The sequence below is a fragment of the Setaria italica genome, chromosome III (assembly GCF_000263155.2).
Source record: "Setaria italica strain Yugu1 chromosome III, Setaria_italica_v2.0, whole genome shotgun sequence".
Taxonomy (NCBI): domain Eukaryota; kingdom Viridiplantae; phylum Streptophyta; class Magnoliopsida; order Poales; family Poaceae; genus Setaria; species Setaria italica.
In genome coordinates, this window is record NC_028452.1 from 44,617,869 (window position 1) to 44,640,124 (window position 22,256).

The window sequence follows — 22,256 nt, forward strand, 5'->3', positions numbered from 1 at the left end:
GACTCGCCGATCATCTCATTGATTTTCGCACCACGAAATCAAAGAAGTTTAATGGGCCTCGGGGCATTCGCCTATAAATACTGGACCACCTAGGCCACAACATGTAGCAGAGAGCAGAAACAGTCAGTGCATTAGTTTCCAGGAAGCTGCACAAGCCCTTACCATCTCGGCGTCTCGCGGGCGGGTGCACCACGGTTCACGGCGAATCCGGCTTTGTACAAACCTGCCGTCCCCCGCCCCCCCCCCCCCGCGGCGGCCGCCACGGGCCTCGACGGGGCCGGCCGGCCCGCCTCCCCAGCTCCGCTACGACCCGCCCCGCCGACGGCATGGCGTCGTCGGGCGGGGACGCGCCCCAACTCCCCGGTAAGCCCCTCGCCCCCCCCGCTCCCCCTCGGGTTCGCTCCTCGGCGGGCGGCCTGCTCTCCCTGACCGCCGAATTCGTCTGTAGCTGCGGGGACGGATTTGTCTGCTTGCTCCGGCTGTAGAGGGGGAGTAGCGCTGGTGGTGACCTAGCCCGTACGTCATCCATGGCTCATTGGCCCCATTCGCTGGCCGCTAGTATCACCTAGTACGGTTACTAGTATAGCTGGATGCTTTCTTCATTGCAATTACTTTCTCTGGCCTGGATTTCCTGCCACCAGCTCATCATGAGGAAACTGAGGAAGTCTTGCCACAATTTGCCCAATTCGATTTCGTCCGCGCCTCTCTAGAACTGGTACGGTTAGGCGATTAATTGGGGTATTTTGTTAGGAGATGTTGCCCTTGCCCCGGAGATGGGGCGTGCCAACGGCCTCCCGAAGTGGAATCGATTGTTTTGTTCGTCTAGCCTTTTCATGCCAGCCCATATTGGATCCTCTTTCACGATTCTTGCGGGTTTTCTTGTGTGATTTGTTGGATGTGTGTGTCCTTTTCATATCTCAGTTGGGAAACTACGGAAAGAGGGACTTTTCACGGCGAAATGTGGACACGATGTAGCATGCTTTTTTCTTTGATGTTTGGAAGGAAATTCAGAACTTCCAACCATGACAAATTGGTTTCGAGTTCATACTAGCATAAGCTTCTGTGTTTGATTTTGCAGTAACGCAAAAAATAAATAAAGGACCAAATGATTATCCGTACTAAAGATTTTCACTGGAGGGATGATTTGTGAACAAAGACTTGCATGAACATCTGTGAAATAATGTTCCCAGTTTATTGTGCGACAGCACAAATCAAATTATTGTGAACCAAGTTTTGCACCGTAAGAGCTCCCAAAAGGTATTAGAATCTTAACACGCTCATGGATCCTAGATATTGGATATGTGGCCCTTGTTGGTTTAATGCCAAAAGTGTGGCAAGATTATATTTTCTTTGCCTCAACACTTTTGAAACCAAACCTGCTCAGCAAAATGGTGTAGTTGCCTGGATTTTGGTATGCCGAGGTTTGGATTGGTTGGAGTGGGTGGATTTGGGCATGAATTAAACAGCACCTAAATTGTGCATGGCAATCCACTGTGATCAATTGTGTTTGCAAAATCTCTGTGGCCAAATTGATTGTGCATGCTGGCTCTAAAAACAAATCGAAAAACAGAAGAGAACAGACATGTTACCAGAATTTTAGCATCACATCAACGGCTAGTAAATCTGGCCGTAATTATTAAATTTCAGCAACGGAAAGTTTGGTGGGGTCAGATAAAACAGGACCTGGTGATAAATTTGATATATGGCCACCCCAAATGAACCGGTAGCGGCCCTTTAAAACTGCAGATGCTTGCTTTACTCCTTTCTTCCTACTTTTCAATCAAAAGGGGGTAGAGAAGAACCTCTCTTTGTGGGAGAAAATTCCTTATTTGTAATCGGAATTTACATCACTTCCTTATTTGCCACCGAAAAAGTTTGCCTTCCTTATTTGCCATTGCTTCAAAATTGCATTCCCTATTTGCCATCAACGTAGTTAAGTTGACCAAAAAGACGGTTTTACCCTTATAATATAGGGACATATTGTTGTAAAATTTAACCGGCTGCATATGCATGGCATCAACATATTTTTAAGAAACATTGGGCTGATATGGAGAATGCAAAACCAGTTGGATACAAATTTTACAATGGATGTGTCCCTTTGTCATGAGGGTAAAAATGTCTTTTCATGTCCAACTTAACACTGTTGATGGCATATAGGGAATAAATTTTGAGTCGATGGCAAATAAGACAAACTTTTTCGATGGCAAATAAGGAAGCGACATAAATTCCAATGGAAAATAAGGAATTTTCTCAATTTGTGGCTGTGCACCCCATCTTCGACTGGAGCGCACCTTCATAGCCACGTCCCTTACAGCAGCCATCCTTCTCTCTCACTCGGCAGCGGTTCCTCCCCCTGCCCCTCCCTCCCTCTGCCAGGATGGCGCTGAGTGGAGATCCGTTCAGATCTGCTGGTAAGCCCTAACTCTGTTGGATCGTTCGAATTTTCTGCATGGCCCCTCTTCTTTGCCATGAGCAATCAAACCTAAATCTTTCCTTCGCTTCAATCTGTCTAGTCATCTGCGAATGGATCTATCTATTGCTGCTGTGGATCACTAGCATAGCATATACATCATCCATATTTAGTTTGATTTGGTTCTGGTTCTATTTCAGCACGGGGTCAATTTCACAGAGATCCTGTGCTGTGACGCCATGGTGTGGGTGAATCCAACTATGGGCATTGCTGTTGATTTGGTTCTGGTTCTATTTCAGCACGGGGTCAATTTCACAGAGATCCTGTGCTGTGACGCCATGGTGTGGGTGAATCCAACTATGGGCACTGCTAGTAGGCAACTAATGTTACCTTTTGTTGAAAATGTTTCCTATGAAAACCCTAATGTCATCTATTTTAAAATGAAAACGAATGCTTTTGTAACAATATGTGTTTAAACTATGTTGGATTTAAGGGTGTGTAGCGTTGAAATAGCATATCATTCAATCAAGGTACTAACAGCTTTCTTGAATTAATTTGCATGTGGAGCTAGGAAGGTATGTGGAATAGTTGAGCATTGCATATTTCAAATGTCTACAAGTTTAACCATATGATCTAGAATTAGTCCTATGTTGACTGATGCTTTGTGAAGTCAAATTGTATTCCTTGATTTAAATAGTATGGCTTCTGCAAAGTTGAGCTGATATTGTGAAGGCCCTTTTAGTCATGCAGATAGGGACGAATTTATAGAAACCATTCTTATTTTTGTTAGCATCAATCCTGTCATTTATTTTTAAATAATTTATTTACTATAAATATTATATGATTTTGTAATGCGTCATTAGTTATACGTTGTTTTGGCTTGTGTTGTGGATGGTGTTTAGGAAAGAGTATAAAGATCTACATATGGATATGACAAGTGTCATTAGGTGATGAATGCAACAGGCTGTTGGGATTAATCTGATACCATGCGCTGTACGGCTGCACATCAGTAGCTTGATAGTATTTTATCAAATTGCTCTCAGTTCATTGAAATGCCATTAAGCTTCTTTGTTTTCTTTTGTTAACACAACATGTGGCCTGAATTAGGTCCAATTCACATGCCTGAAGACACTTGATTTTTTCAGCACCTGAGTTACTTTGGATGGCATCATTTGTAGTTTATTATGCATATTTCCTTGGACGACTATTTTCTGAACTTGAATTCCCGTTTTGGCAGTGTTAACAAATGTTTCTAATGCTGCAAGTGCACCTGAAGAAAATACACCTGCTGGTGACAGCAACACCAGTTCAGAAAGTGCCCAGGATCTATTGAGTTCTTTTCGAGAACAAGAGTCAAATGATGCTAGTGATAACATAGAAAAGAAAGAACCTGGCATTTCAAAATGCAAATCAGTGGAAGAAATACCAAGAACAGTGACTGTAAAGAGGTGCAAGAACATTGATTCAAAGAAAGTCTTCTCGAATAACAATAATAATTCAAGCTTTACTGGTAGTCATACTCAGAAAAAGCAGCCAAGAAAGGGTGATCATCTTGTTCAACCATCTGAAAATGGAATATCTCAAGACACAAAGCCTCCTACCACAAGGATATGCATAAATTCAGCCTGCAAAGCTGTCATGAACTCAGATGATGAATTTTGTAAGAGGTGTTCGTGCTGTATTTGTCATGTTTTTGATGATAACAAAGATCCTAGCCTTTGGCTGGTCTGCTCATCAGAGACTGGTGATAGGGATTGCTGTGGGTTATCCTGCCATATTGAGTGTGCACTCCAGAACCGGAAGGCAGGATGCATAGAACTTGGACAATCTATACAGCTTGATGGTAACTACTGTTGTGCTGCATGCGGCAAGGTTATTGGAATACTTGGGTGAGTGATTTGCATCTACCTTGTACAGTAATATATATTTTTCAAATAGAACTCTTTAAGTACTGCTGGCCACTGTCGCTTCTAGATGTTCTTTTAGCTATCTGATCCAGATCTTCACATGATTGGTTTATTGGGTTTGAATTATTTGTTCTGGATGTTCCTTGATATTGGTGAACCTTTTGCACTCCAAATATTGGTTGAAGGATTCATCATAATGATATTTGTAGTTGCTTAGAGCATCATGTGCAGATGAGCTCTGCTATGCTTTACTGTATTCATGTTTTTTTAAAAAAAAATGCAAACATTATTTGTTGTCGGATCTAACGGCACCTTTAAACTATGTGGGCAGGTTCTGGAAGAGGCAGCTGGTAGTTGCTAAAGATGCTCGTAGAGTTGATATTCTCTGTTCACGCATATATCTGAGTCATAGACTTCTGGATGGCACGACTCGTTTTAAAGATCTGCATCAGATTGTAGAGGATGCAAAAGCAATGCTGGAAACTGAAGTTGGCCCCCTTGATGGTACATCGTCCAGGATGGCCCGTGGCATTGTTGGCCGGCTGCCTGTTGCTGCTGATGTGCAGAAACTTTGCTCTTTAGCAATTGAAAAGGCAGATGAGTGGCTGAGGTCAAACAGTCCATCTGAAACAAAACAAATTGGTAAATTATTTCAGTCATGTAAAGTTTACTACTTTCCAATTCTTTTGTGCAAGTGACAATTTTATGAACTTATTGAAATTTTCTTGCTGCAGATACACTTCCTGCTGCCTGCAGGTTCAAAATTGAAGATATTACAGCTTCATCGGTTGTGTTGGTTCTTAAGGAAGCTGTTTCCTCGCAGTACCATGCCATCAATGGCTATAAACTCTGGTACTGGAATAGCAGAGAACCGCCATACACAGGGGAGCCTGCTGTTTTCCCCAAAGACCAAAGAAGGATACTGATATCTAATCTGCAGCCCTGCACACAGTATTCCTTCCGTATTATTTCATTTACTGAGGATGGTGAACTGGGCCATTCTGAACACAAGATCTTTACCAAGAGTGTGGAGATCATTCGTAAGAACAAAGAGAATGGAGCAGAAGGTTGGTCATCTTCTGCCAAGAGAGCTGGTAAGAGTCAAAATGGTATGTCGTCAGGCTTCCAGGTGCGCCAGCTGGGTAATGTCTTGCGGAAGGCTGATGAGAATGGTTACCCCAGTGCATTGTGTAAAGATGAGATTGAAGATTCATGCGACCTGAGTGATTCTGTGATACTAGAAAAGGACCAGGTTCCATGCTGTGCGTCCCGCAAGATCGATCTTAATGAGACCTCAGTCCCAGACCTAAATGCAGAGGTAGTCATGCCAACAGAATGCTGCCGGGATGAGAACGGATGCAGCTCAGGAAAGAATACACTGACAAAGTCGAATGGTTGTGGCGACTCTGAGACTTTTGCCGAGGGGCATGTAGGGGAGGCCCCGGTCATGGAATCCCAATCACAGAGTCGCAAACAGACATCTGACCTGGAGCAGGAAACTTGTGCCAATGACAGCAACTTGGCAGCCGCCTCAGCTAGGCTCTTCTCCCGTAGGTTAGGCCAGTTGGATGACAACTATGAGTACTGTGTGAAGGTTATACGATGGCTGGAATGTTCTGGACACATTGAAAAGGATTTCAGGATGAAATTCCTAACCTGGTTCAGCTTGAGATCAACAGAGCAGGAGCGTAGAGTTGTGATCACCTTCATCCGCACCCTCCTTGACGATCCCAGCAGTTTGGCCGGCCAGCTTCTGGATTCATTCCAGGAAATTGTTGCTAGTAAGAAGCCAAGAACTGGTTTCTGTACTAAGCTTTGGCACTAACCAGATTGACAAAAAAAAAACTCAAAACTGCTACCGATAATACTCTAATACTCTTACAATAGGGAGTAACTGGGGTCATAGTGTCATGCTATTTTACCTTCTGATATATTTGTATGTAGTTAGTTTGATGGTGCTGTGCTTGGATATTTGCCATGACTACATAATATATTGATGAATGTAGCAATGAAAGCTCTTATCAAGCTAACGGGGTTCGGTATTTTTTGCGATATGTTCGGATCCCTGTTTGGAATGGGATATTTTTCCCTAATTCTTGCTAGAATCGAACTGTTCCGTATCAAATTCCTGCGAAGTCCTTATGAAACTGGAACCTACGAACGATGTTCGTCCTACGGTTGCATGTTAAACAAGAAGGAAAAGCACTCCAAGATCACAAGAGAGTAGATGTAATCATGGACTCATGCTAAAATTAACCTGCACATAATGGTGATTTCCAAATATTGTCCCAAGGATGCATATACCCACATTCAGGATCATACAGCAGTCACACATTCAACCAGGTGTTGACAAACGGATCCATTGGTCAGTAGTTCATAACATTAACCAGCGGCAAATACACAATTGCCATCATGCCATGGATTCCAAACCCTCTTCCTTCTGTAACCCCTTCTCCACTGCTTTGTCCTCATCTTTCAGCTCAACATCCTCCATGGCCATCACCTCCAAGTTCATTTCACACTGTTCTCTTGCACTTTCCTTCGGTCTATCCGCTTCAATGTCGCGCTCCAGCCTACGCAGGAACCCTTCTTCGACCTCACTCAGATGATCATCGATTTCTTGCTCGCTGTCAAAACAGGTGTTGTACCGCACGAGGTAATCAGCATGTCGCCCTGACTTGCTGATCTGGCTGTGCATGTCACTCAGCTCACAGCTCCTATCCATGTCCCGCTCGCTGCTGTAACAGCATTCGGCCGCATCCTGCTGGATGGATGACGCTGGAGAGGAGTATGGAGTGTACTCTCCTCCAGTGGCTGCATCATCACGCTCCCGGAGCGTCCTCAAGATTAATGTCTTGAGAAAGTTCATGACTTGGACGGCATGCATCAGGGCCGTCAATGGATCTGACATCTAGCAATAGAACAGAAAGGTACTTTAGCTGCTAAAGTTATGACAATTTACAGATTGCTCCCGTTTTTGTTGTATGGGAACTACATGTACATGAATAGTGGAACGGAAATTACCTGTGTCATGTTGGGCGCAAACACCATGGCTATGTTCCTAGCATTCATTTTGTTGAGCTCCTCCTCTTCGACAACGTCAGACATTAGCTCAACAGCCCAATTGAGAAGTGCCGCCTGTGTGGGGCGCAAAAGCGTCACAAGCTGAAGGAACTCCCCTTCAGAATTGCACTGCAGCACTTGCTCAGGGGAGAGGCCGTCGAGCACACCTTCTGGAAGTTCCCTGAACCATGCCTGTCCAATTTACATGTACAGAAGTCTCAGTTATCTTATCCAATAAAACTGATGTCGAGTGTTATGTTCGAGATATGTTGGGTGTAGTAAAATGTAGCTGAAACATGGTTTCGTAGTTGTTTCGGGCTGATAGATGTCCTACCTTAATCAGGCTGGCCAAGCAGTGAACCTCAATGTCCTCTGGTACAACTCCTTTGTTTAGCTGGTCCCTCACTTGCTCCTCTTGGTCATTCTCTGGATTAATGCGAAATATCCCCTCAGCCTGAAAATGAAATATCAGTATGAGCAAGAGCAAGTCCAGCTTCATCCGTTCATGGCACATAAAAAAGAAACAGTCAGAAAGCTCGTTTATCATGGAAGATCACCTTGAGGCCCCCCTGGGCATACAGCCTCTCCTGCATGAGCAGCAATATGGTGGGGACCGAATTGCCCTTGCCATCATAGGTGCATTGCATTGATTCAGCCGAGACACCGAAAACACTGGCGCTGCAGAAAGCAAAGGTAAACAAGTTTTCTGGGTTACAGGTCGCGAGTTGATCGGTCCAAATGTTGAATCTTGGATAAATCGTATAGCAAAACACAACTCAAACTTGTTACAGTATGTAGCTGATTGGATGAATGGTTCAGAAACTATAATTTCATTGGATGACTCTTTATGTTTTTGCAATTGAACAAAAGTACTTGTATAAGTTATCATACAATTGACCACAATCTTACAATTCTGCTTAAAGCCATGCACACGAAACAGGAATCACATCAATGGAACTCGGTGAAAAGTTCACATTAAGCTTATGAAAATTCAAAATTGCTCCGGCACCGTGCAGATCCAGGGGATATAGCTGCAGCAACGGAAGTTGTTCTAGTTCTCTGAACTCTGAAGAACTGCATCTTCAGGCAAGAGCTGCTTCGAATTGGGGTAGCACTTGGACTCACTAATCACCCTTTTGAATAGAAATTCAAAACTGTCACCAAGATACTTGCTCCCCCGGGGCCTAGAGACTACCCGGAAGCTTCGATTTTGAAATCCCATGGTGACTGATGAAGGAAAGGGGAAGAGGAGGAGGAGGTGGCGGCGGTTGCTCACCTGGCGCTGGGCACGCGGCACGGCATCTCGTCCTCGAACTCGACGGGGAGGCCGAGGAACCCGTGGAATCTGTCGAAGGTGACGTGGGCGACGTGGCGGACGTCCGTGGGCCACCCGATCTCCATCTCCCCCAGCTCCGCCGCCGCCGCGTCCTCCTCCTCCCCTTCCCCCTCCCCCGCCGGCCACCCTGCCCCGGCGCCCCCGCGCTCCACCCGGCACGCCACCACGGACCGCCGCACGGCCGCGAGCAGCAGCTCCAGCACCGCGGCCCGCCGCCGCCGCTCCTCCTCCCCGCCTCCGCCGCCGGAGCTCCTCTTCCCCCCGCCGCCCTTGCACCCCGCGCTGGAGACCACCACCACCCCCGTCATCCCCCCTCCGCTTCTCCTCCTCCTACGACCGCCTCACGCAGCAACCGAGCTAGCAGACATGAACCTCGCCGGCTCGCCTGCCCGGCTTCTCTCCCTCCTCGGATGCCTCCAAAATCTCGCCGCCGACACGCAGATCGAAGCTCCTCTCCCTCTCCCTCTCTCTCTCTCTCTCCTTGTGCGTGCCGCGGGAGGAGTTCTTGGCGAGAACCGAAGCAAAAGCAACGGCTTTTTTTTTCCTTTCTCTCTCTGGTTCTTGAAGGCAGCAGGAGCTGAGCGCCGTCAGCGAGGAGCAGAGCATTAATGAGGGGGTGCGGGGAGGACAAGCGGGGCCGAAACGCAAATACTTTCGAACGGGGAGGGGGCGGGGCGTAAAAAGGTGGCCGCGCCGGATTCAAACTCTGACCCACCCGACCGTGGCCTTTTCCGCCGCAGAGGCGCAGCAGAAGTGCAGAGCAAAAGCGACTACGACAGCGACTGACTCGTTTCCAGGGGCCCTGTACCTTTTTTCCGCATATAAAAAAAAGCTGAACTGATCTGAGAAAACTATGGAGCGTGTCAATGACAAGTGGGACCAGGCCCCACCTGTCATTGGGCAGCAGTTCAATGGCACTCTGGCAAGGCATGCCTACTTCAGTCCTTCACTAGTGCTATTCTTTTGAATATTTAAATATCCAAATCAGGTTCCAAATTTAACAACATTTTCACAGAAAATACTTGTAGTGACTACAAAGAAGTCGGGACGAATTATAAAAATGTTGCCTAGAAGGCTATAACCCGTACATAATCCTTCCGGTTTCGGTTTTGGATGTACGATGTTTTCTTTATGATGAAACCCATTTGAAGTCGTTAACCATGACATGGTAACCCTCACAATACGCAAGCTTGCAAAGTCACAAGATACAAGTTATTGACCACCTGATTCATCATCGGTCATGGATATTGCACTATCAACGGCAAACGGCATGAATGCTACGTGACGGCCTAGTTTATTTGATATCCATCTTGTTGCATTGCCAGTGTTCTGCACTCAATTTACTCAAAACACAATGTTCACTCTCAATCGTACTTGAATTTCTAATTTTATGAGGAACTTGTTCTTTTCTTTATGCTCGTGCTAAAGATAACTCGGCAACACACACTTGATTGCCGTCTGCCGAACAGACGATCCATGGATCCAACGATATGTAATGGAAAGCCAAGTTCTTCCGGTTCCTGGGGTCGGCTTCAAAGCGAGGTCAGTAGGGGGCGGAGGGGGGGGCATGACGTCCCCTGGCTGGTGAAAATTTTTATTGTATGAACAGTAAACCAGTTGCGGTTCATTAGAGCAAATTTGTAAGGCTAGCCTCTTGATTAGTTACTCAAGCTCCACCGTTGGACAACTAGGATGGTTTGTATATCATTAATTATCATGCTATATAGAAAATTTGGCTTACATGTCACTATATTAAATAAGAAAGAGAATGTAAAGAGAGGAAGAAATTGGGTCTCATCTCATGCAAAACCTAATTTCAACACGAGAACAAATACGTTGGACACCACCGAGTTTTGTATGGGAAAGTACAATATCTTTATGGTAGACGTAAAACAAATATGATAGTAGGGAGGAGAGATGATGAATTTACTATGAATCTACGCTAAAAAATCATGAGCTGGAGAGTGTGGTTTTCTAAAATGATGTCTGACATCATGGACAGTGTTGGACACTACTCATCAGCATTACGGGTTGGAACTGCCCCAAAGACCATCGGCAACATACTGCACCGCCGTGATGTTGGGCCTCGCCATGTCCAGGTGAGGAGGGCCTGCGGCCTGCCTTTCAGTTTACGGCTTTACGCGTCGCTCTTGCTGCCTCCCGACCCCTCTGCTTTGCGATCTGCGAAAAATCCAGTGCAAGAGCTGATGAAGTGATGATGTTCAGGCTGCTTTGGCTGACCGGTCTCTTCTTGCTCGATGCGCACGTGTACCCCCGCATTCTCTGTACACGTATGGTTAACACGTGGCACGCGGCCCGGCAGCCGGCTGCCGTAGCTGCCGCGTGGACGGACGCGTGGCATAGCCCGGAATAAAAAAGGGCAGGACACGGCTGCTGGAACCGAGGATCGACGGACGATCACAAGAGGCCCTGCAGCCACGAACGCCAGTATCTTGGCTTGTCTGTGTTTCAATGGACTCGGCTCGACCACCGAGCAGCGATTACAGGACCCATTTATAGTCTCGCACCTGAGCAACTGCCTCCTGCGGCCCTCGCGCACGATCCGCACGAGCCCCTCGCGACCCGGCATGCCTGGAACGTGAGCCACTCCCTCGCGCGCATGAACCGAGCGTGCCGCGAGCCATGCCCGGTGCTTCCGCGTCTAACACCACAGCAGCTAACCTGCCTACACTACACGCACGCATGCACACACGCACCAAGGCCTAAACAAACGTAACACATGTGCAAGCAAGGATTAGTGCTAACAACGGCCACCGCCCACGCTCTCGCGTCGGCAGACGAACACGACGACGACGAGTGATCGACTCGAACTCGACCACCACCAGTATACACCATCACCATGGATGCGCAGGCGAAGGCAAGTAGCAAGGATCCGCGTCGTCCTCGCCGCGACGGCGGAGCGCGTGGAGGGCGGAGGCGACGGCGCCAGCCGGAGCACGGCGAGGCGGGAGGCCGAGCAGGCGGCGGCGGCGGAGTCGAAGGGCGCGAAACCGCTGCCGCACGAGCGGGTGCCGCAGCCGCGCGACGTGTACAACGAGCAGCTCGAGCGGCTCTGAATGTGACACGATGGGAGCTCTATCGATCGTCGACCGGCTGCGATGCAGAGTGCATGTACTGTACATGTTTTGTCAGTTGCAGAGCATGAGGCCTATCACTAGCTGCCGCTGCCGCTGGCCCATGATGCGTATCTTGTCTGATCATTTGCCCTTGGCACATCCACCAGCAAGTACTTTGCTTAATCCTTTCGGTTTATCTCTGTAATTCTACTCGCTCGTGCCGTCTCGTAAGGTGAACATTATTTCGCATGCCATCATCTCACGAGTACTTCCTCAATTTCAAATTGTATACCGTTCTGACTTTTTTAAATTCATAATTTTTACAGTAACATAATAAAATTTACAAATTTTTTTAAATTCATAATTTTTACAGTAACATAATAAAATTTACAAATTTAAACATATTAAAATGGGATATTATCTACAATTTAGTACCAGATGACTGTAGTTTCTAGTAACATGTTTCCCCTGCTGTAAGAGGCTTGGTTTTTGACACTGCGTGGTACGGTGCCATTGCCTTGTATATACTCTTCGATGGCTACGGTCTACCGACTGCCACCAGCTGCGGAAGCCACCGTGTGTGTGCGAACGCGATGCGCAATCCGTTCTGAACGCTAATGATCCATCGGCCTTCAGTGACGACGATTCAGATGATGGTTCAGTTCTTCCTGTCCAAGGGTCGATCACTGTGCTGTGTGATGATGCTGTAGCTGTAGCACTAGTACTGACGTTTGGTTTGTCTCGATCTCGAGGACGAGGAATCACCTTCAATTTTATTATGGATGCATGGATCCATCAGCTAACGAACGTACTGTGCATGCACGGCCGCACGGATCGATACTGACCTGCCTCCGCTCGTAAACATACTGGACGCGAGTCGTGTCGTCGTCCTGAACCAATGCGAGCACCGTGCAGGCTCGAGTTTGCTTTACATCATATATGTTCATATACCATATATGTATAGCGCATAAATATTTCGAGCATGGCATGTGACAAGCATATAGTGTAGCGCTGGTATATTACAATTAGGTCCATGCACAACATTACTTTGTGTTGGAAAATTAGACAATCGCAAGAGTAAATTCCGAACTAGATTTACCATGACAAGAACAAAACCTAGCGTGCAAATCTCTAACGTACTAGCCAACATCAAACACACCAACATAATCTCAAAAAGCATGCTGAAATAGCAGATCGGATCACGGTGTACGTACTCAGCTGTGATGACAAGTGGTGCTGACAGAACGACGACGGTGTTGCGGACGGAGCGTAGCAGATGACGTCGAAGATGATGGCACGCCGCAACGCCGAACTTGGATGGAAGACAAGCCGTGGTGAAGACCCTGAGCAGTCGCGCGGAGTGCTTCCCAAAAACCTTATTTGCCCTCTCCCGGTGCAGGATCACAAGAGCAAGAGGTTCCGGAGACCTGCTCTCCCATTTTCCGGTGCAAGCCGACGCTCGAGATGGAGTAGACTATGGGGGCGGCGCAGTAGCGAGAAGAGGCAAAAACCCTAGCTCGATTAGATGTGTTTTCAGTAAAGGCTGATAGGTCGTATATATAGGAGAACCCACAATCTCACGTCACGATCGTGATCTAAACCGATTAGGCTTCCATATATTTTCCTAACTCGAAGGCCAAGTAACCAAAAAATAAAACGGCAAAAGGAAACCACGCTACCGCAAGGCTAGAGGCGGTGGACCATTCACGCAAGTGTTGCATGCCCGTGCCCTTCGCCCGCCCCGCGAGGCGAGGCGTGGTGTGGCGAGCGAGTGCGCGTGTTGAGCTTTCCTTCTCTCCCCCCACAAATAGCTTGGAGAAGTGGAGACAATCTCCATATTTATGTTGGTCATCCTTCTCCTCTACTAGCAATGTGGGATTAAAGATTTGCACCACTTCAACCACTTGCTCATGCCCACATGGGCCTTTGAGATTTATTTGGAATTTCTGAAATTGCAATAGGCCAAGCCCATTATTTCATCACTTTGTACTCCCTCCGTTCCAAATTATTGTAGGTCGTTTTGGTTTTTTTAGTTCATAAATACTATTGTGCATCTAGACATGCATGCACTATATTTATGAATCTAAAAAAGTCAAAACAACATGCAATTTGGAACGGAGAGAGAGTATATACATAAGTTTTGATTAAAAGTTGTTTCCTAGCTAGCACTCAACTTTGGGAGATGTTTATATACCAGTATTACTCTTAGTAGTTAATTACTCGTCAGGGTGTTGTGTGCAAATACTAAGCAGGGTCTGACGAGGCAATCACTAACCTATCACCTTTTGTAGAAATTAATCAAGGAGCAGGCTCGAGTTTGCTTTTGACCTGAATGGATAATATAGCTTCTTCTTCCGTCCAGTTTTCATGACACATGGCTTGCATGCATCATGCATTATTTGATTGCTACCAGTACTACTACTCCTTTTTTAGATGCGTGATTTTAGTACTAATAATATATGCTAAAAGCAGAGAGGATTGTTTGTACTGGAGTGATGTATAAATTCTGGCCCTATCTTTCTACGATTAGCTAATAGCTAGAGAGAAACCCCCAAACGGTACGGTTACAAGAACTTGTTTGAGCCGTATATATAGGAACTCCAACAGGAACTTTATAATTAAGTGGTCCAACACGACAGAGGGAACGATGGCTACGGTCTACCGACTACCACCGGCTGCGGAAGCCACCGTGTGTGTGAGAACGCGATGCGCAATCCGTTCTGAACGCTAATAATCCATCGGCCTTCAGTGACGACGATTCAGATGATGGTTCAGTTCTTCCGGTCCAAGCACTACCAGAAAACTATGTATTCAGCCTGACATTCAGTACTGGTTGCATTTTACCTCAGTACTAATGTGAGCATTAGTATCGGGTCTAGCAGCTAGTTCACAATGAGATCCCTGTGAACCCCTTTAGTACCAGGTGCTAATGTGAGCATTAGTACCGAGCCTAACAGCTAGTCCCTAACGAGGCCCCCATGAACCCTTTTAGTACCGGGTGGACCTTTCACCCGGTACTAAGGTTGCATATTAGTACCGGTTAAAGCCTCCATCCGGTACTAATGTGCCTGAGGGCTTTTAGTACCGGGTGGAGGCTTCACCCGGTACTAATGTGCAACCTTTAGTACTAGATGAAGCCTCCACCTGATACTAATTTGGACTTCACTAGATTGAAGTCCACCACACGCGTCCCCTCCTCACCGTCTTATCCGCACACCTCCCTCTCTCTCCCGAACGACCCTCCTCTCTCCCTTCTCCCCTCACGGCGGCCTCGCTTCTCTTCCTCCCGTTCTTCCAGGCGTGCCCCTCCCTCCCCTCATGGCTACCCCTCCCCTCTCCCCTCCGCACGCCCCTCACTGCAACACCGGTGAGGAGCAGCGGTGGGGCGAGGTGAGGCGACAACACGACGGTGGGGGAGCGCAGAGGCGCTGCAGCGGGCGACGCGCGTGGGGAGCTGCAGTGGGTGACGACGCGTGGAGCAGTAGCGGGCGATGGCGCGTGAAGCAGTGTGATCTGTAGGCCGGCGCGGTGGGAGAGTGTGGAGGCGTGGCGGGGGGCAGCGGGATCTAAGGGTGGCGGCGCGGCAGGACGAGGTGCGTGACCTCACCTCTCTCTCTTTCTCTCTCTTTGGGCGAGGGCGGCCGACAACGCGAGGGGCCTAGCAGAGCGCGTCGCGAGAGCGGCAGCTGGGCGACGGGGCCGGCAGGGGGTCGCTGGGGGAGGCGAGGCGGCGGGGATGAGGGCTGGGACTAGGCTCGATCGATGAGGAGGAAGGACGGCGGGCAGTGAGAAGTCGGAAGGGTGGCTCTCTCTCTCTTCAGTGTGGGCTCAGGTGCTGTGCGGTTGGGGCTGCAGCGTTCGGGCGGACGTCGGCGGGGTGCGGCCGGGGATTCGATCAGCGGATTTCTTTTTTTTAATTTTTAATACCCCTTTAGTATTTAGGACCCTTCAGTACCGATATAGCAGTACCGGTTGCACAACCGGTACTAAAAGAATCACCTTCAATTATATTATGGATGCATGGATTCATCAGCTAACGAACGGTGCATGCGCGGCCGCACGGATCGATACTGACCTGCCTCCGCTCGTAAACATACTGGACGCGAGACGTGTCGTCGTCCTGAACCTAGGCGAGCACCGTGCAGTCAAAGTTAGCTAGCTATCTCGTTAACTACTCACTCCATCTCAAACAAATAATTGATCGTCCTAAGTTCAATTTTCTATGACTTTGACCAAATTCGTTATAAAAAAAATAAATTCCACGTACCAAACTAACACTATCATATAAACGCAGCTTGTGTGTACGTCCAAATACTACACTGTACCGTATCGTCTATGTTCAAAAAATATATAAACGCATCTACTTGGATGATTTCTTGTTACTTTTTTCCTTATAAATTTAGTTAAAGTTAGGTAATTTTTTTATACAACCAAGTTAAATTGACCAATAATTTAGAACGGAGTGAGTGGTGCTTACAATCCATACAACTTTTTTCTTTTAAAAAAAGATATATGAAAATATTACCATGTTCCTAGCTAATATGCTGCAAGATATTGTCATTTCCATGCCAAGATTGTTCGTTGCATTCTAGTGGTGGTTGACACAATTAGAGGGCGCTATAGCTAATAACCAAACTAATAAGATGACCTTAATTAGGTACCTTAATCATTGTTGGTAGGTAAATGAATACTCGCCTTGCCAATCTTTTCAGCTTGGCATTCAGAGGGGGGGGGGGGGGGGGGCGGGGCGCTCAACATTTGTGTGTTCATGCGGTTGGGCCAACCGTATCTCTCTAGCTCGCTCGCTCAAATCCGAGAGCAGATCATCTTTTTTTTGTTCTCTCTCATTGCGTTTTATTAAATAGTTCGTGTAATAAGGTGGAGGGCTAATTTGGCTGCACATTTGTGTGCACACCAAACAGTACGCACCTACATAGGCTCGTGATGATCTTGCATAAATCTGGTGCAAGGCACCAGTTTTGGTGGAATCATAGAAATCATTTCGAAATTAAACGCATGGCTATAAGTTTTTTCTATTATTTTAGAAAACTACACGTATAGATTGATTTGATGGTAAGCATTTCGTATTTGAAAATTCATTCGGTCGTTACCTATGTGTTAATCCTGATAAATAATGTTAATGCTGATTTTTTTTTTGGGTCCCCTCTTCGTTGTTCCTCAATTGGATACATTTTTTTGGCAGGAAAAGGAGCGTTTTAATGCCTTTACAAATAAAAAGTGTAGTAAATAAACTAGGAAAAACACCTTAACTTAGCCTGTTCCCTTAAAACTACTCATGATAACTCGTTGAGCAAGTCCATGAACAACTTTGTTACTGTGCCTTCTTATTTCCTAATCTCTAGACAGGTCACCTATAGAGCTTCCTCTCTCGCTTGTTGTTTCCTAATGCGATGGCTCTTAATGTTCACATTGAATAGGAGTACATTGTAGCTTTGCTGAAAAATAAACAATTTTCATTTAAAAAACATTTTGATGTTTGAACATGTTGGAAATTGCTGTACGAGGTTCGGATTATTGTTAATCGAAACAAGTTGTTTTAATCATTGATGAAAAAAATACCCGCAAAAAAATCATTAATGAAAAATAGAATTATAGATGACATGACTTTTCTTAATTCATACAGTATCTAACATGTTTTGGGCCGGCCGTGCGTGTGGCCCCGTTAATTAATCCCTAGTACACGTGGACTGACTGATCCTGGCGCTAACAAATCGCCCTCAACGCAGTTATATAACCTACTAGGCTTCCATTCCATCACTCCACACATCCACTCACTATCCCCCTCAGTCACGTCACGGCTCACAAGTCGCCGTCGATACGGCTCGGAGCTGCAGCAGCATGATGAGGCCGACGACGTCGTCATCGTGGATGCCGTCGGTGCCGTCGGCCGCGCTCTTTGCGGCGACGCTGGTGCTGCTCGCTGGCGCCGGCTGCGACGGCGCGCTGCTGAAGGCGCACTTCTACCGCCACAGCTGCCCGGCGGCGGAGGCCGTGGTGCGCGACATCGTGGCGGCCCGCGTCGCCGCCGACCCCGCCGCGCTCCCCGCCAAGCTCCTCCGCCTCTTCTTCCACGACTGCTTCGTCAGGGTAACTAAGCAGCTAGCGACCGTCGTCGTCTCCGACGGAGGATGAGCTGACGAAGCATTCACCCATCTAATAACTAACGAAATCGGCTGCCCTGCAGGGCTGCGACGCGTCGGTGCTGCTCGACTCGGCGGCGGTCGGCGGCGCGGCGGAGAAGGACGCGGCGCCGAACGCGTCGCTGGGCGGGTACGACGTGATCGACACGGCGAAGGCGGTGCTGGAGGCGGTGTGCCCCGGCACGGTGTCGTGCGCGGACATCGTGGCGCTGGCTGCCCGGGACGCCGTGTCGCTGCAGTTCGGGCGGGACCTGTGGGACGTGCAGCTGGGGCGGCGGGACGGCGTGGCGTCGCGCGCGTCGGAGGCGCTGGCGGGCCTCCCCTCGCCGTCGGACAACTTCACCGCCCTCGAGGCCAACTTCGGCGCCAAGGGACTCGACGTCAAGGACCTCGTCATCCTCTCAGGTGCGTCACAGTGTAGGCGATCAGGCTCGCTCTGCTCATAGCCTCATACCTATGCACACACACCAGTGGCGGCCCGGAGTTCGACGACGCACAAGATGCCAAACTCTGCAGTTGCTTTGCCGCGCCGTGCCGTACGCGCGTGTCGACGACGGCACTTGGCATGGATCGCATTAAAATGTTGATGATAAAAAAAAGAGAGAAATGATCATCAGTACACAGCAGACACATGCATATGAGCGGATGAGTGGTCGGCACTGCATAGTAGTAGAGGGGATGGCCGGTCGCGGCCGCGAGAGCACGAGCACATGCGCCGCGACGGCGACGGCGGCCGACCGCCCGGCCGGACGACGACGCGACGGCTGCTGCTGATGGAGAGGGAGTGCGTGGAGAGACCATGCACGCACGCGCACGCATGTGTAGTGTAGGGGGTGATGTGCGCTGGTGATAGCTACGCAGCTTTGCTATTGCTTGCGTCCACTCCAGGTGGGATGCCAATGCCATGGCATTGCCATGAGGCCGCGGAGTGTTGGCGCGCGGCCGCGACAAGGACGGGGTAACCACCACGCGCACCACCAGTACCACGGGAATGCGGCTCGTGATGCGTGTCGGTGGACGAACCGGCCGGCCGCCCGCCGCTCCTGTGCTCTGATGCACCCCGTGGCCGTCCGTTCCTGATAAGCTAGCTACCTTACAATCGCTACCAGCTGCTCCCTCCGTTCCAAATTACTATTTGTTGTGACTTTTTAGATACATAATTTTTGATATGCACCTAGATGTATACTCATGCCTAGATATATAGCAAAAGTAATATATCTATAAAAATCAAAACAAATTGTAATTTAGGACGGAGGGAGCAGTAGTCTACACTCTCTACACTACTCTCCCATGGATGCTGGATCATTCTAGTTCTAGTATATAATTAGGATGGTGGATTATAAGTGTGTTTAGACCAGGTGGTCACATCATTCTCTCGAACCATTTCATTGGCATCCGACAAAATCACGCAGTACTATTGCAAAGCTATATGCATGGCAGTTGGATTTCAATGAACTTGTTGTCACAAGATGGGAATCTTTAGCTAATTTGCTGAGTGTATGGAACGAAATAGAAAATAAAGTTCGTTCCGTCTGTCAAACAAGTTCCTGTAACCGCACCGTTTGGGGGTTTCTCTCTAGCTATTAGCTAATCATAGAAAGATAGGGCCACAATCCTATCTGCTTTTAGCATATATTATTAGTACTAAAATCACGCATCTAAAAGGAGTAGTAGTACTAGTAGCAATCAAATAATGCATGATGCAGCATGCAGGCCATGTGTCATGAAAACTGGACGGAAGAAGAAGCTATATTATCCATTCAGGTCAAAAGCAAACTCGAGCCTGCTCCTTGATTAATTTCTACAAAAGGTGATAAGTTAGTGATTGCCTCGTCAGACCCTGCTTAGCATTTGCACACAACACACTGACGAGTAATTAACTACACTAAGAGTAATACTGGTATATAAACATCTCCCAAAGTTGAGTGCTAGCTAGGAAACAACTTTTAATCAAAACTTATGTATATACTCCCTCTGTTTCAAATTGTAGGTCGTTTTGACTTTTCTAGATTCATAAACTTTATTATGCATCTAGATATAGTGTATGCATGTCTAAAGGCATAATAGTATTTATGAATAAAAAAGTCAAAACGATTTACAGTTGGGAACGGAGGGAGTACAAAGTAATGTTGTGCGTGAATCTAATTGTAATATACCAGCGCTACACTATATGCTTGTCATGTGCCATGCTCGAAATAATCAAAGAAGAATTGAAGCTAAGCTCTATAGACTGTAGCCACCACTGAAGAGGATCATTGGAACGGCTAGAATTGCCTCATCGTGCATGGGATCATCATCACCATCACTATACCAACCAGTAGCAAGTTTAGCAACGTACCAAAGGAGACGGCTAGCTGGGCCTGCTTTACATCTGTACTACCAGTGCACACTACCAGCGGTGGTTGGAGAATGGATATCACTCAGAATCTAACCTCTCCCTGCAACCTGTCAATCGGCCGGTAACTAACTGCCAACAGATGCTAGTGGCCGCCACTCCTAACTAACATCCATCCATCCGTGCCCGTTCTTGCCCAGGCATTATCCGTCTATCATAGCAGCTGGCCGCACTGCCCTGCCGTGCTACCAAGGGATGGATTATTGGGGGTTCACTGCTGAGGCCTGAGCTAGCTAGCTATTGTTCATGTCTCCATTATGCTGATTTGATTGAGGCTACGACAGGACATGCATGCATATCCACAATAGTAAGCACCACATATAACAACCAAGGGGGCCTCCACAATGTATGTGCACACCAGTTCAATTCTTTTTTTTAAAAAAACTAATCCCTACAGTTTGCAAAAAAATAACTCAAGAGATGACTCGACCGCACGATCAACTAGATCAAACCAGGGATTATATTCCCACTAGACCGAAGCCCATTTTACTCTCCTCACTTACTTGTGTTAGTACAGATTGTGAGATCCCAGATTGTACCTGGCATCGCTCTAGTGCCAATGTTTGGCCGCACCTGCCGGTATGCAGTGGTTGGATTGCACGAAACAGCGGCCGAACCACCACCGAATCCAGTTAGTGTAGGCCTGTTTGGTTTCAGCCTGAGCGGAGCTGCCAGGTAGCTCGATCCAGCTCCAGGCGCTCGAAATCGAACGCCCGAGATCGCTGCCTGGTTCAGGCAGGTTTGCCAAGACCTCAACCAAAGAAACCTGTGCGCGGTCTCAAGCTACCGCATCATGCTCCGTGTCATCAATCATCTTGTACTTGCTGGACGCACTCGCTCGCAGTCGCAGGTAGCCTTCAATTAATCCCCTGCACTTGCTGTACCGAAACGCCTATCATATATAGCTGACGCAACGTTTTACCATCCTGTTCGGCAGCCAAATTAGTTGCTTATTACTGTTAACCGAGGTAAAGAAAATTTGCCTGGAATAAAGCAAGATGACTTCAGCTTAGTATTGTGTACTTGCAGGCGCGCACACGATCGGCGTCGCCCACTGCAACACCTTCGCGGCGCGGCTCTCCTCCGGCTCCGGCCCCAACTCCGGCGGCGCCGACCCGACGCTGAACGCGGCGTACGCGGCGCAGCTGCGGGCGCGGTGCGGGCCGGCGCCCGCGGCCGCGTCCAACAACGCCACCGCGGTGGCCATGGACCCCGGCAGCCCCGCCCGGTTCGACGCGCACTACTTCGTCAACCTCAAGCTGGGGCGGGGCCTGTTCACCTCCGACGCCGCGCTGCTCACCGACCGCCGCGCCGCCGGGATGATCCACCGCCTCACGAAGCAGGGGTACTTCCTCCAGGAATTCAGGAACGCCGTCCGCAAGATGGGCCGCGTCGGCGTGCTCACGGGCGAGCAAGGGGAGATCCGCCGGAACTGCAGGGCCGTCAATACCTGATCCCACACGTACTACGTACCTTGCTGGAAGCAGGTGATGCGTTCAGCGTTCGCGTAGTTTTTGGCTCGTCGGTTGCAGGGGAACGGTAGCCATTAATACATGTAATTTTGGGTGATTTGTTTTTTTCCCCTTTTTTTTGTTGCATCTCACTCGTACATATGTGGTGTCCATCATGTGGAAGCACATTTGGCGCCTTGGTGGAGTTGATATGGATATATTGGCAATAAAACCTGTATTAGCCCAAATCACTCCCATGAGAAAATTGTGGACCTTGTAAAAATCATGTAGGAACACAAAGAACAATAATGCTTGGAGCAAAAAAGAAAGAAAGAAAGAGATAAAACAGATGTTGAGATGAAAAGTGGAAACCCAACCCATACGGGCCGTGTCAGCGGCAACTGGGATCCAGCCCATTAACTTCCACTTACACAAACTGTCAAGCTGACCCACTGC

At 48.0% G+C, this 22,256-nt stretch overlaps 3 protein-coding genes across 3 annotated transcripts; 2 read left to right on the top strand and 1 right to left on the bottom strand.

The window, feature by feature from the left end:
- The first annotated feature begins 326 nt into the window (after nt 1-326).
- LOC101774839 (VIN3-like protein 1) lies at nt 327-6,371 on the top strand. Its single transcript, XM_004962807.3, has 4 exons — nt 327-363; nt 3,648-4,299; nt 4,649-4,959; nt 5,052-6,371. The coding sequence occupies exons 1-4, from the start codon at nt 327-329 to the stop codon at nt 6,140-6,142; spliced, it is 2,091 nt and encodes a 696-aa protein (XP_004962864.1). The 3' UTR covers nt 6,143-6,371.
- Nucleotides 6,372-6,543: 172 nt separating this feature from the next.
- On the bottom strand, nt 6,544-9,295 carry LOC101775243 (rho GTPase-activating protein 2). Its single transcript, XM_004962808.2, has 5 exons — nt 8,657-9,295; nt 7,938-8,058; nt 7,715-7,834; nt 7,342-7,572; nt 6,544-7,228 (listed from the first exon to the last, which is right to left on the bottom strand). The coding sequence occupies exons 1-5, from the start codon at nt 9,022-9,024 to the stop codon at nt 6,728-6,730; spliced, it is 1,341 nt and encodes a 446-aa protein (XP_004962865.1). The 5' UTR covers nt 9,025-9,295; the 3' UTR covers nt 6,544-6,727.
- An 8,170-nt stretch (nt 9,296-17,465) lies between these two features.
- On the top strand, nt 17,466-22,051 carry LOC101776457 (peroxidase 24-like). The gene is made up of 3 exons (XM_004962810.3): nt 17,466-17,901; nt 17,999-18,359; nt 21,379-22,051. The coding sequence occupies exons 1-3, from the start codon at nt 17,653-17,655 to the stop codon at nt 21,801-21,803; spliced, it is 1,035 nt and encodes a 344-aa protein (XP_004962867.1). The 5' UTR covers nt 17,466-17,652; the 3' UTR covers nt 21,804-22,051.
- Nucleotides 22,052-22,256: the final 205 nt, after the last annotated feature.

Excerpts from the sequence above, each read along its gene's own strand:
- LOC101775243 (XM_004962808.2), bottom strand. The coding sequence starts at position 9,024 with ATGACGGGGGTGGTGGTGGTCTCCAGCGCGGGGTGCAAGGGCGGCGGG. Across the intron at positions 8,059-8,656 it reads TGCCGCGTGCCCAGCGCCAG|CGCCAGTGTTTTCGGTGTCT; the intron begins GTGAGCAACCGC and ends TGCTTTCTGCAG. Across the intron at positions 7,229-7,341 it reads TTGCGCCCAACATGACACAG|ATGTCAGATCCATTGACGGC; the intron begins GTAATTTCCGTT and ends TTCTATTGCTAG.
- LOC101774839 (XM_004962807.3), top strand. The coding sequence starts at position 327 with ATGGCGTCGTCGGGCGGGGACGCGCCCCAACTCCCCG. Across the intron at positions 4,300-4,648 it reads AAGGTTATTGGAATACTTGG|GTTCTGGAAGAGGCAGCTGG; the intron begins GTGAGTGATTTG and ends CTATGTGGGCAG. Across the intron at positions 4,960-5,051 it reads ATCTGAAACAAAACAAATTG|ATACACTTCCTGCTGCCTGC; the intron begins GTAAATTATTTC and ends TTCTTGCTGCAG.
- LOC101776457 (XM_004962810.3), top strand. The coding sequence starts at position 17,653 with ATGATGAGGCCGACGACGTCGTCATCGTGGATGCCGTCGGTGCCGTCG. Across the intron at positions 17,902-17,998 it reads TCCACGACTGCTTCGTCAGG|GGCTGCGACGCGTCGGTGCT; the intron begins GTAACTAAGCAG and ends GCTGCCCTGCAG. Across the intron at positions 18,360-21,378 it reads GGACCTCGTCATCCTCTCAG|GCGCGCACACGATCGGCGTC; the intron begins GTGCGTCACAGT and ends GTGTACTTGCAG.